Source organism: Peromyscus leucopus, chromosome 10, assembly GCF_004664715.2.
Source record: "Peromyscus leucopus breed LL Stock chromosome 10, UCI_PerLeu_2.1, whole genome shotgun sequence".
Lineage (NCBI taxonomy): Eukaryota > Metazoa > Chordata > Mammalia > Rodentia > Cricetidae > Peromyscus > Peromyscus leucopus.
In genome coordinates, this window is record NC_051071.1 from 92595983 (window position 1) to 92609935 (window position 13953).

Genomic DNA, 13953 nt, shown 5'->3' on the forward strand with positions numbered 1-13953 from the left:
GCGCGCAGAGCGGACGCGCAGCCTGGCGACCGCTGCCCCGCGTCCAACTCTCCAAAACGTTACTCAAGTGGCACTCGCGGTGGTTAAACGGGTCTTCCACCCATCCTCCGGACACCGTGGGTTCATTCGGAGTCCCACGGAGGGCAGAAGGCGGGCAATTATCCAACACCAGCCAAGTTCTTGGAAGGAAATTACTTAGTTCTGGACAAAAAAAAACACCCTGTTCATTCAGGTCCTGTCTCAGAAAGAGACAGGCAAGAAAAATAATAAAGGCAATATAAGTCATTTTTGTTATACACTTAGAAGTGATCATAATTATAGTAATTATCATCGTGCATTCAAAAAAGCTCCAAAATTGTCTACTAATCGGATACCCCTGGTTTTTTTTAATTGTATTTGTAAGGCCTGTCCAGAAAAATTTCCACTATTATAAGCACTTCTAGAAAAGAGTATTTTTCAACAAAACTAGGAAATAAGAAATGGGAAGTAAAACCATGTCCTCCACCCAGCTAAAACCTTTAAAAATTTCAAAATAATCTGAGGCAATTTTTTGCATAACTTCAGGTCATGTTATTAAAGTCAATTTAACAGCTTCATTGTAACTTAATGCATCTTGCATAACAAAACGAAACATTTTTTTAAATCTACATCTCCAATTTATTTGCAGATCCTGTTGCTCTTATCTGCTAAAGTTTCCTTGAATCTGCCCTATATCCTCCATCACCAACCACCCTAGCCAAACTTACTCTCGCCTGCAGGTAGACTCTAAGGATGCTGACCTAATTTATCCACAACCCCCCGACCCTTCTCTAAATCTCCTCCTATTTCAGGAAGAATGTTTGTTCCGAATACTGTGTCCTGTGACCTTGTCCCTGTCCCGCGTTATTCCCTTAGACAAAGCCTGCTAAGCCAGCCCTTCAGGGCCAAGCACCTTGCCCACCTCTCTCCTCTCTGCCAGGCCCACGTTCCATCCTGAGCAAACTCAGCGCCTCGGCCCGAGAGTTTTCTCAGACTTGGGTTGCCTGGAAAGTTCTCTGGCCCTCATCTTCCCCTGGTCTCTTGGTCTGAGCGGGCTCTTTGACTGCCCCCCTGCTGGTCCTCTCAGTCACCTTCCGGGAAACGGTAATTACAGGACTCTTTTTGGGAATTTTTTTGGTTTGTTTTTTGTTGTCTTTTGGGAATTTTTGATTCTCCTACTAAGCACCTGGCTCCATACGAAGAGGAGGTTGGCTTTACTTGATCTGTGGTCATATTTTCATATTTGTTCAATGAATTCTACTATCATAGATTAGAGAACTTGAACTAGATATGGCTTAAAAAGTGACTGACGTCACAGGTAATGTCACGCTTTCACACTTGGAGTCAGGACACTAGTTATTATAGAAATAGATTTTAAGTTCTCTTAATTGGGGTGTCCTAAGATTCTTTGGATAATATTTAAAACAGAGTGCTCAAACCTCTCAGTTAAGAAGGATATGCCAGGCAATGGTGGTGCAAACCTTTCATTCTAGCACTGGGCAGCAAAGGCAAGCAGATCTCTGTGAGTTCGAGGCCAGCCTGGTCTACAGCTCGAGATCCAAGACAGCCAAGGCTACACACAGAGAAACCTTGTCTCAAAAAACAAACAAACAAACAAAAGTATAGCTGTAGCTGTGGACACCATGAAACTATTTGAAACTATTAACACTTGTTGTTTCAGAAGTGGAAGGGGGCGGGGATTAAGAGTGAAGCATTTCCAGAGATGGGAAGAGGACTTTTTACGAATACCCAAAAGGCTTAAAATCGTACTTTTCCATTTTTAAGTATGTGAATGGATTATCAATTTTAAAATGAATGGCAACAGGATGTATAGTGTACAATTCCATATATGCAAAATTCCAGAAAAGGCAAAACTGAATGCAGTGAAAACATATCAGCCCTAGAGGTACATCTTACTGTGCTCAGCATGTCACGATGTAATCATTTTGAGATACTGATCTCAAAATAGTGGTCCTGAAGAGAGCCACTGGCTCCGCGCTCCAGCATGTGCTGGCTTGTGCCGTTCTTTCTCTTGCCCCAAATGTGCCAGTTTATTTGGTAGAAGAGCTTACACATTAATGCCCCACTTTAATTGCTAATTCTAACACTACCGAGTGCTCAGGCACTTTCGTAAGTGATATTCCACTGTGTGACTTCTACTCCGACACCACCTCTGCTCCTGCCACTCTGCCGCTTACACTCGAGTCTAGTCTAGATGCCCACAGGGAGGAGACAGGAAGTGTGGCAGTGGGCAGCAGCACTGTCTTCAGAGGTCATTTCATTTACAGTCAATTCAGGTAGCGATTCAAAGCTCTCTGTGTTCCATGCTGCACACTCTCAGCATGGATTTAGGTCACTATCTAGGAAGGAAACTCCTCTAACCTGCCAAGAGTTAAGTCACAGAAAAAAACCATGACGCTAACTGCTGAAGGTGTTCAAGCCGGCCACACGAGACCCATTGGTCACCAAAGGAAACAAGGGAGGCATTCTTCAGAGAGGTCAGAACTCATCAGCCAGGTCAAATCCACAGTGAACACCACCATCGCCACCCTGAGCAGCTAGCACCTTGAGTTTCCTTAGAAAAGCAGGGCACTCGTTTCTATTCTAGGATTGCACTGTCTAATTCGGGGCCATGAGAGCCACTAGCCACATCTCAACACTTTCAGATTCTCAGTCACACTCACACATTCCAAGTGCAGTAACCGCACCTGTGGCCGGGAGCCCACAGACACAGCACATTGCCATCTTTCGGAAGTTATATCCGTGGCACTGTTCCAGGAGGAAGAGGAAGACACGCCACCAAAAGTCCCAGACAATGGTCAGTCAAAACTTTCTGCTTTGGAAAAAATGAAGGCTCATACTGAAAGAGTTACAGCACTCCCCATTAGGCTCTTCACTTACTACAACAGGAATCTAAGATACTCATGGCACAAAGCTGGGGCCTCTCCACTTACTGGGGTTCTAAAAATGGCTGCTACCTTCACCACACATCCACTGATTGTAAGACATGAGCACCACCTTAGGAAAGCATGCTGCAAGGCACACACTCTTGTGGCTACCTCTTGACCTCTCTCCTCCTCTCCCCTCCACTCCACTCCCCTCCTTTCCTCTCCCTCTCTTTCTGCATGTGTCTTTGTGGTTTGTGTGCCTGTCTATACGCCTGTTCACATGGGTATGTGCATGTGTGTGGATGCATGTGGAGGCCTGAGGCTGATTATTGGGAAACTTCTTCAACCACCCTCTTCCTTAATAATGGAGGCAGTCTCTTGCTTGAACCCAGAGCTCTCCAATTCAGCTAATCCAGCCAGCCAGCTTGCTTCCAGGATCCTGTCTGGGCCTTCTGAGCTGGAATTACTGGCAAGCTGCCTAGCCACTCAGTTCTAAGGATCTGAACATCAGTCTTCACATCTGAGGGTTAACAACATTGCTTGCTGAGCTATAGCCCCAGCCCCACTTTATCTCTATCTTTAAACTCCATCCAACAAAACAACAGCTTTTGAAAGCATTCCGCCAAATAGGACACCAATACCGTGCCAGTTTCTATACCACCCGATAAAAGGAGAAGTCTGTTTGTTTCTTGACTTCCTTAAGTATCTGTTTTAAAGCAAGATAAAATTTGATGCAACTATAATTAGTAATTTCACTTAAACTATCAAATTTCCTGAGAACAGTAACTTCCATGTTTCATACAGCAAATGATTGGAAGCTATAATCTACAATTTTAAGCATGCTTGGCAAAAGTATGTTTAACCTCCTCTTCTATTCCATAAAACAGTTACTAATATCTACTTAAGCACTGAACTGATCATTCAATGGAATGAATATGCAAGGCATGTAAACACTCACCAAGTGGTAGTTATTGCAATTGCTGTTTTCCAAAGTCACAAAGTACCAGTGCAAATATTAAAAAGACTCTGAATTAGGGAAAAAAAAAAATCCTGATTCTACCACATGCTACTCATTTGGATTTTAATCTTGTACAGTTCTGTTTCATCATCAGCCAATTAGAGCTGAGAGCCCAGCCAGGGAGATGGCTCAGTGGACAGACGCACTAGCCACACAGGCCTGACAGCCTGCATCCCTGGGACCCACGCAAAAAGCCGTGGCATGCATCTGTAATCCCTGAACTTCTGCTCTGAGATGGAAAGCAGAGATACAAGTCGCCCAGAAGGCTCACCTACCAGCTAGCCTGGAACAACAGCCGCACAAACAAGGTGAAGCTGAGAACACAGCTGACCTCTGACCCAATGTGTGCACAGTGGCGCTTTTTCACCTGCATTTACTACTCATATACACACATCATCCACAAAGTAAGGAAGCCTGAAAAAATAAAAAGTTAAGTCCCCAGTGACAGATGTGTTGAGAGATATGCTTCTACTTCACATGAAATGGTCTGTGTCGGTAACGCCAGGAACAAAATTTATTCAATGTAAATTAGCCCTGTCTTCATTTCCATCAAAACCACTGTCGCTGTGTAGTATTTTTAGATAGAGCCATATACAACCCAGACTGGCCCCAAACTTGCTGTGTAACTGAGGATAACCTTGATGAACTAATCCTCCTGCCTCTGCTTCCCAGGCAGGTACCACCATGCCTCATAACCTTACAGAAAAATCAACTTCGCTTTTTTAGTGGCCTGCATTCTTGTGGGGCGTTTACCCACCACCCCCACAGCTTCCCAGAGTTTTCTTGAGTGCGAGCAACAGGAAATATTAGATAGAAGTATTTATAGCGGAGAATCTTGCGGAGATAAACAGATAGAAAATAAAGGATAGCCTCGAGAGGGCCTGGAACCTATTCCAACGGCCCCCGACTGTCTCTGGTCCAGGGTTTTTATAGAGACGCCAAGGGGGTGGAGCAAAAGACCTCCTCCCCCTGCACAGCCAAGTGCAGGCCATCTCAGACACCTGCACTCAGGCCCGTGGTCCTGATCCTCTTCTATTCGGACCTGCTGGGTAAAGCCACGAGGAACCCCAGAACGGGCTCCCACACATTCTTAAGCAGAAGGAGCAAGTAAGGAAAGAAACAACTGTCAAGATTGCTAGAATTTGTGAATAAACATTACGACAACCATTTTCCTTGACTAATCTTTCTCTCCATGTGAAAAATTAGGAGCCTAAACAGAAAAAGTAGGCCTCTGTTCACTGAATAAATAGAATAAATACCAGCAGCCAATAACAGCAGGGAAAGAAAGTATTGAAGTACAAAAGCTAATTATTAAAACACCTCTCTTGAAGGTGTGGAATTAAACCTACCACTTTATATAACTCCTGGTTGCTTACGTGAATGGCCACACTACAATGAGATAATATTCTTAAAATAAAACTGAAGACATATTCACCAACTGCTACTGTGCTTTAAAGATTAAGCAAGGTATGCAAATTCCAATTCAGTAAAAATTGAAATTCCCTGCTGCAATAATTGCATTTTCACAAGCACTATAGTAAAAAGAGAGAAAAAAATTTTTAGACATTTACCTGTCTCCTATTAGGGTTTCTAAAAGCAGCAGTCATTTTAGTGGTAACCATGATGAGCCGGGAAGACAAGGAGACTGGGGATTTGAATTGAATTTACAGCTGACTCATAGGGAGTGTTTACATCGATGCTGCCACTGGGTTCCACCCATTTAACACCCTTTCAGCTCCAGCCTGTGCGTCTGTGAGGCAGTAACTTTAAGGGAAGCTGGGAATGTGGAGGATTAGGAAAGCAAAGCCTTTTGAGAATCTAGGCATGCTAACAGATGCCGGTTTCTCCTCATCCCTCTCTCCCTCCCCCCCCTCCCTCCTTCCTTTTTGACTTGGGTCAGAATGATCAAGTCTGAGGTGCCGATTTTGAGGCTCTGGCTGGAGGCTTCTCTAATTTGTTACTCTGAGCTTGGATTTTAACCCTCAGACAAAATTGTTAACTTCTCTCTCTGTGTCTCTCCCTGTCTCTGTGTCTCTCCCTGTCTCTGTGTCTCTCCCCCTAGAAGGAAGAGGAGGCTTGAGAGGCTCAGCATCCTTCACCAGTGCCCATGTGACCCTCCTGAAATGACAGGAGACATAAACTATTTACTGAGGTAGGGCTTTTGATGTTGAAGATGCCTGTAAAGGTCTGTGTGTGAGGAGGGAAGTTCTGATGTTTTAGCTACCTTTAAGTCACCCATGCTCCTCTGTAAATTACCCCAATAAACTTGTTGAAGATGTATGAGTGTGTGTGTGTGTGTGTGTGTGTGTGTGTGTGTTATCTATATGCTGTTCAGCTGTGCCAAACACTGACCTAAGAGAAAGGGCAGTAGTGACTACATTTTCAGCTCTATAATAATGTAATAATATTACAAGCATTCACACAAAATGGCCATTCTTAGGTTGTGTTCTAGTGGTGGGTGGCTCAGTGGTTAAGAGCACTGGCTGTTCTTTCAGAGGACCCAGATTCAATTCCCAGCAACACGGCCACTCACAGCCTCTTGTAACTTCAGCCCCAGGAGACACCCCACACTCTCTTTTAGCCTCCTCTGGCAGCAGGCATACACATGATGCACAGACATACATGCAGACAAAACACTCCTACACAAAAATAACTTTTTAAAGGTGAGAAAACTGTGCTGACCCATAGTCACAACTGATAGTAAAAGGAAGCACAGAATCCAAGTTTAGGTCTCCCTGGACTATAAAACCTGTGTCATTTGGAGTTATTAAAATGTGGTACCTGGGTTCACACTCTGATATAAGAAAATATAATTTGATATTAAAGACAAATAGAAGGGGCTGGAAAGATGGCTCAATGGCTAAAAACACTTACTGTTCTTTCAGAGAACCCAGGTTACACTTCCTGTATGGTATCTTACAACCACCTGTAAGACCAGTTCCAGGGACTCTGACACCCTTTTCCGGCCTCCACAGACTCCTGCACTTACATAATACACAGACATACACTCGGGCAAAACATGAATCGCATACAAATAAAATAAATAAATATTTTATAAAAGACAAATGTTAAGAAATAAATGGATAAAAGTATGTATGTTCTCTCGATTGCAAACTTCTGCCCTCCGGGGTTCTCCCATTGTGCTGTAAGCCTGTATTTAAGACCTCCTCCCAGCTGGGCAGTGGTGGTGCACACATTTAATCCCAGCACTCGGGAGGCAGAGGCAGGTGGATCTCTGTGAGTTCGAGGCCAGCCTGAGCTACAGAATAGATGAGATAATTTAAAGTTAAGAAAAGCTGGCTAGAAACTACGCCAAGCTAAGGCCGGGCATTCATAAGTTAAAAAAAAAAAAAAAAGTATGTATGTTCTCTAATGTGGAGGATCGATATGGTGGGGAATACAGAAGGGGAGCACCTCCCCTGGAAGAGAGAGCTGTACTATTCACCTGTCTACATCCCTTCCTTGTCCTCTCGTAAGGAAAAGCTAAGGGTGTGAACCCAGACGTCCCAGCTGTTCTTAGAGAAGCAAAACGAGATGGAAAGCAGCACAAGGTGCCTGGTTCCAGACAGTCGTCTTTCCTACGCTTTCCTTGCTTTTCTCCTTGTTCAATGCCATAAACGTCCCAACAACCTTTGAATGGCTCATTAATCCACTCTTTATTTTATTTATTTTTAATTTTTTGTATGTGGGGGGGTATTTTGTTGGTTGTTTTGTTTTTGTTTTTGTTTTTTGTTGTTTTTTTTTTTTTTTTTTTTTTTGGGTTTTTTTTTTTTTTTTTTTTTTTTTTTTTTTTTTTTTTTGAGATATGTTTTTTCTGTGTAGCCCTGGCAGTCCTGGAACTCACTTTGTGGACCAGACTGGCCTTGAACTCTGAGAGTCACCTGCTTCCCGAATGCTGGGAATAAAGGTATGCACCACCACCACTACCACCACCACCAGGTTTATTTTTTGTAATTTTTATTTTTTGTTGTTTTTGTTTTATGATGAGGTCTCACTATGGGCTTTTTTGTTTGTTTGTTTGGTTGGTTGGTTTGGCTTTTATAGAGTAACCAAACTCACTTCTGAATTTTTAAAACCCACCAATCCCTGGCTTGCCCCAAGTTCAGGACTTGGAATCCCACCAATCCCCACCCTGGAAAACTAGACACACACACACACACACACACACACACACACACACACACACACACACACAAAGCCCTATAAAAAGCCTGTCTCCTGTTCAATTCTTCGCTGTTTCTCATCCAAGCAGAAGTAGCCACCCTCTTGCGTCTTTTCCAATAAGTCTCAGGGGAGGTTTGTTGTGCAGTGTAACTTTGTGGTATTTCTTGGCTCCCCACTATCAGGATACCTTTCCCCTCAGAGCTGTAACACTTACAGCTTTGATATTTGAAACACAGTCTCATGTAGCTTTGTCTGGCCTTAACCCATTATGTAACTAAGGATGATGTTAAACTCCTGCTTCCGCTTCTCAAATGCTAGAATAACAGGTCTGAGCTACCCACACCTAGTTGATGCATTGCTGGGGATCAAACCTGGGGCGTCATACATGCTGGGCAAGCACTCTACAAACTGAGCTACTTCCCCAGCCCCTATCCATTTTTTTTTTCATTTTTTTGAGACAGGGTTTCTCGCCAGGCAGTGATGGCGCACGCCTTTAAACTCAGCACTCGGGAGGCAGAGGCAGGCAGATCTCTGTGAGTTTGAGGCCAGCCTGGGCTACAGAGTGAGTTCCAGGAAAGGCGCAAAGCTACACAGAGAAACCCTGTCTTGAAAAACAAAACCAAAAAAAAAAAAAAAAGAGAGAGAGAGAGACAGACAGACAGACAGGGTTTCTCTGTGTAACAGATCTGGCTGTCCTGGAACTTAACTTCCTTTGGAACCATGCTGGCCCGGAACTTACAGAGATCCACCTGTCTCTGCCTCCCAAGTGCTGAGATTAAAGGCAAGCATCACCACTGCCCAACCAAATATTTTTTTTTTCCATCACAGGCAATTTATTTTGTTCTATTCATTCACAGTTAATACAGAAAATACTTGGAAACATTTCCATATAATGTTTGACACAGAAATCATCAAATAGAAGTATACAATGTTGACAGGAGGCAGTACATTTATAATTTATAACCCCAAATGTATTTATAAATTAGAAATGGAAAGATCTACAAATGAAATTATGAAGGTTCACCAAAGTCTTTTAATCTGTCAGTTTCTCATCCATTTTTATGTCTTAATAATATTCTATTGTATGAATAAGCCACATTTTATTTCTCTCCAGTATTTGATAGCTATTTGAGTTGTTTTAACTTTTTACTATTAGCAACACACTGCTGTAAACCTTCATGTACATGTTTCATAGGTGCACATTTTCAGTAGTTTGAGGATCCTAAGGGTAGAATTGTTGAGTAACAGAGTAACAATGTTTTGCATTTTGACCAACCACCAAACTGTTTTGCCAAAGTGGCACACCATTTTACAATCTCACCAAATCCTTGTTTTTAAGGCTCTGATTTTTGTACAAAAGCATTCAATCATTCTGTCAGACCAAACCAGGAAAAGTAAGCTATAGTTCAGAGCTGTTCTATTCCATTTACTATGCAAAGCCATTCTTGGCGTTTGCAACTCTCAGCCCTTTTGAGTATTCTTGCAGTGTTCACCTTTTCCTCCACCACTTTTTTTTTCTTCTTTTTTTCTGGTTTATTTCTATCTATTACAAATGTATAAAAAATCCTCCATCAATGCTGCTGATAGCAGCAGAACCTTGAGAAATATACCTTTGGTTTGCCTTAGAAAAGGAACACATATTGCACTGTAAAGTTTATAAAATTGGCGCAAAACATTGTGATAATGTTACAATACCAGTTTTAAGAGTTCAGTGACTAATCTCTGTGAGTTCGAGGCCAGCCTGGGCTACCAAGTGAGTTCCAGGAAAGGCGCAAAGCTACACAGAGAAACCCTGTCTCGAAAAACCAAAAAAAAAAAAAAAAAAATTGTTCAGTGACTAATGGGGAGCCGATACATGCAGAACTGTGAAAGCGATCTCACTTAGCCAGCTGTACACGTAGACTGTAAATCTACATTCAGATCATTTCTGAACTAAAACTATCATCGCAGTTTATCTGTTGAGGTCAACCAGGAAACCCTAGAATATACCTTGATTTTTGCAAAAAAAACAAAATAGGGGGAGGGGTTTCTTCAGCATTTCAGTCCACGAGTAACAGTATCCTAACAGGCAAAGTGTTCTCTCACTGTCAACATAGAATGAACTGCTGCTGGAGGTCAACTTGGGCTTTAATTTGCATTAGCACTTACATGCATAGTAGTCCAAGTTGTTGACCTCATGACTTTTAAAAGTAACTCTAAAAAAGTAAAATGGCCCTTCTTGGAAGACTAAAGAAAGACATCCAGCCACAGTTGTAAAAAGTCTCATCAAAACAATATACCCTTTTATGAATTACGCCTCAATTAAAAAAAGAAAAAAAAAAAAAAAAAAAAGTAGCCCCAAATAAGAAGCAGCTCTGAAAAAGAAAATATAACTTAAGATATTTGAAAAAAACAAGGTGAATACAGGTTCAAAAGTAATTAAGATACATTTTCTTAAGGCTATCTAGAATTAGGCTTTAAAGAATTCTACCATTTCAAGTTTACCACTAGTTACTAGATACCTATTTACAAACAAGATGTTCACCTTTTTTGTTCCTTTATCAAGAGAAAAATCTACCTTCAGACTATGAGGGTGGTGATAGGGAGGGACTAGAAAACAAGATTCAAACAATCCCATGCAAATATCACATTTTTCAAATGGAAGAACTCCAAACTGTACTAGAAGTTCCAATCACTAAGACACTTTCCATTGAAATGATTTAAGTACAACTACATGGCACCAAGGTTTAGGCCTAATATAGGCCTGACAACCAAGTCCTTGTTTTCTGGAAGAAAGGCCTCAAAAGTCCCACTCAATTCCACATAACAATACTTCAAAGATCAATTAGGTTTTCCTTTCCTTAATATTTTTGTTTTTGACTTCTAATCTTGAAGACTAGATTAAAACTTAGCTCATAAAAAATAAAATAAAAAAAAAAAAAATGCCGGGCGGTGGTGGCGCACGCCTTTAATCCCAGCACTCGGGAGGCAGAGCCAGGTGGATCTCTGTGAGTTCGAGGCCAGCCTGGGCTACCAAGTGAGTTCCAGGAAAGGCGCAAAGCTACACAGAGAAACCCTGTCTTGAAAAACCAAAAAAAAAAAAAACTTAGCTCATTTCCCAGAAGGCATTGCTTCCCTTTGCTCTATGAAAGAGTCCACCAAGACCTCTTCCTCAAAACCATCTAGCCCCCAGCCTCCAGCCTGTGCTTGTGATGCATCTTTCTCAACATCCTGAAAAGGTAATGTAGGTAAAATATGCTCATAAACATTAAAACTAGTTGTTAGAAAGACGTACCTAGCTTTATAATTTAAGTTTTAAAGCATAAATACTTGCAGCTTAATCTGCACTGACAATGATTGTCGAAGCCTAGAATTCAACATTTACAAATTCTCATTCACACACACAAAACACACTATTATCACACAACTTGTGTCTTGAGAGAATCTTCTGCTTTTTAAATCTTTGGCCTCCCAGTCAATCCCAAGTTCAACCAACTTTTCCGAGTTCTGGTAGTTACCTGGACCACTGAGGCATTGCCACAAGACTTCTTCTCTTTTGAAACATCCTTTTTCTCTAGATATTAGGCTAGCTACACCAGCTTGTTTCTTCTGTGGTGTATGTTGGTGTGGGATTATCTATTGCTTGATTTTTCATGGATGTGTTTAGCTTCTTTGGGTTGAATTTTCCCTTCTAGTGCTTTCTGTAGGGCTGGGTTTGTAGACAGGTATTGATTAAATCTGGTTTTATCCTGGAATATTTTGTTTACTCCGCCTATGGTGATTAAGAGTTTTGCTGGGTATAATAGTCTGGGTTGGCATCCGTGGTCTCTTAGTGTCTGCATGAGATTTGTCCATGATCTTCTAGCTTTCATAGTCTCTATTGAGTAGTCTGGTGTTATTCTGATGGGTTTACCTTTATATGTTACTTGGTCTTTTTCCTTTGCGGCTCTTAATATTTTTTCTTTGTTCTCTGTGTTTAGTGTTTTGATTATTATGTGGCGAGGGGACTTTTTTTTGGATCCAGCCTATTTGGTGTTCTGTAAGCTTCTTGTATCTTCATATGTATTTCTTTCTTTAGGTTAGGAAAGTTTTCTTCTATGATTTTGTTGAATATATTTTCTGTGCCTTTGAGTTGGTATTCTTCTCCTTCTTCTATCCCTATTATTCTTAGGTTTGGTCTTTTCATGGTATCCCAAATTTCCTGGACGTTTTGTGTTACGACTTTTTTGTCTTTAGTGTTTTCTTTGACTGACGAATCTATTTTCTCTATCGTGTCTTCAGTGTCAGAGATTCTCTGTTCCATCTCTTGCAATCGGTTGGTTATGCTTGTTTCTGTAGTTCCTGTTCGTTTTGTCAGGATTTCTATTTCCAGCATTCCCTCAGCATGTGTTTTCTTTATTGTTTCAAATTCATTTTTCAGATCTTGGAATGTTTCTTTCATCTGTTTAATTGCTTTTTCTTGGCTTGATTTGATTTCTTCCCATTTTTTGTTCGTTTTTTCTTCCATTTCTTTAAGGGAGTTTTTTATTTCCTCTTTAATGGAGTTTTTCATTTCCTCTTTAAGGGAAGTTTTTATTTCCTCTTTAAGAGAGTTTTTCATTTCCTCTTTAAGGAAAGTTTTTATTTCCTCTTTAAGGTAGTTTTTCATTTCCTCTTTAAGGAAAGTTTTTATTTCCTCATTGAGGGAATGTTTTATTTCTTCTTTAAGGGCCTCTATCATCTTCTTAAAGTCATTTTTAGGGTTGATCTCTTCTGTTTCTTCTGTCATGGTATGTTTAGATCTTGCAGGTGTAGAATCACTAGGTTCTGATGTTGCCATATAGGTCTTTATGTTGTTGCCTGTATTTTTGCACTGGCGTCTACTCATCTTTTCCTCTGTGCAGTGCAGGTGGTGTCTGTGTCTGAGAGTGCCTCTCTTGTTCTAATTTTTAGTCTTGGTTTAGTAGGGGTTCTTGGTTAAATTGGTGCTATTGGGCTGTTTCTTCAGGGACAGCTGATTTCAGTCAGTGAATTATATACTTATGATTCTGGTGATCTGGTTTGGTGACTGGGTAGCGCCTTCTTCTGTGTTCCCAGGTCACGTTTTGTTCATTTGTCAACTCCTCAGCTGATCTTGTTTCTTCAGACTTCAAACTGTAGGCATCTGAATCCTCTCCCAGATGGGTTTCAGCTGAGCGGTGTAGTCTCACCAACACCTCCAAGTTGTTGGGTTTCACAGGATCAGCAGTTGGGCCCTGGGTTGTCCCCAGACGGAGTGCCCAGACTCGCCCTGGTTCCGACCCACGGAGATAGCCTCTTCCCCAGGTGTTGGGGCTAGGGGCGTCCCCGTTCCAAGCTGTGTCCGTCCCTCTCCGTCCCCGGGCCTGTCCACCCCTGTGGCCTGCCGCCACAGGCCCACCTGCGTCCACTTGTCTCCTCCGCTGGGCCTGTATGTCCCTGTCAGCTGCCGCTGGGTCTGTCTGCCTCTGCGGGCGGCCAACGGGCCTGTATGTCTCTGCCGGTTGCTGCTGGGCCTGTATGTCCCTGTCAGCCTCTGCCACCAGGCCCTTCCACCTCCGTGAGTCCCCGACCTGCGTCCACCTGTCTCCGCCGCGTGGCCTGTCTACTTCTGTGGGCCGCCGCCGCCGCCGCCGGTGTTAGTTATTTAGCTGCGTTGTGTTCTTACCCTGCAAGGAAATGTCACGAAACACCCCAAATATTTTTAATATGCTACACTAGGCATTTTTTTAGGCACTGGGATTAGATACATATGACACACATCCTCTAATCCAGCCTTTAGTAATCTTTGTTGCTCATTATTCATATCCTTGTATAGTGTCTCACATGGAATAAAAGCTAGTCTTTATGACAAATGAAACATGGCAGAAGGATGAGAGTAAGGGTTAT

The 13953-nt window shown here is 42.1% G+C and overlaps 1 protein-coding gene across 8 annotated transcripts in view; it reads right to left on the bottom strand.

The window, feature by feature from the left end:
* Positions 1-5625, bottom strand: part of Evi5 (ecotropic viral integration site 5) — a 153355-nt gene extending 147730 nt beyond the window's left edge. For 3 of the 8 annotated variants that reach the window (XM_028867389.2, XM_028867391.2, XM_037209282.1), the window contains exon 1: positions 5496-5621. In XM_028867389.2, the coding sequence (XP_028723222.1) occupies positions 5496-5546 (51 nt within the window). In that variant the 5' untranslated portion in view covers positions 5547-5621. Of the gene's footprint in view, positions 1-5495 lie in introns of all 8 variants that reach the window. The other 5 variants (XM_028867385.2, XM_028867384.2, XM_028867390.2 and 2 more) reach the window with 5 other exon arrangements.
* Between the last annotated feature and the right edge of the window lie 8328 nt (positions 5626-13953).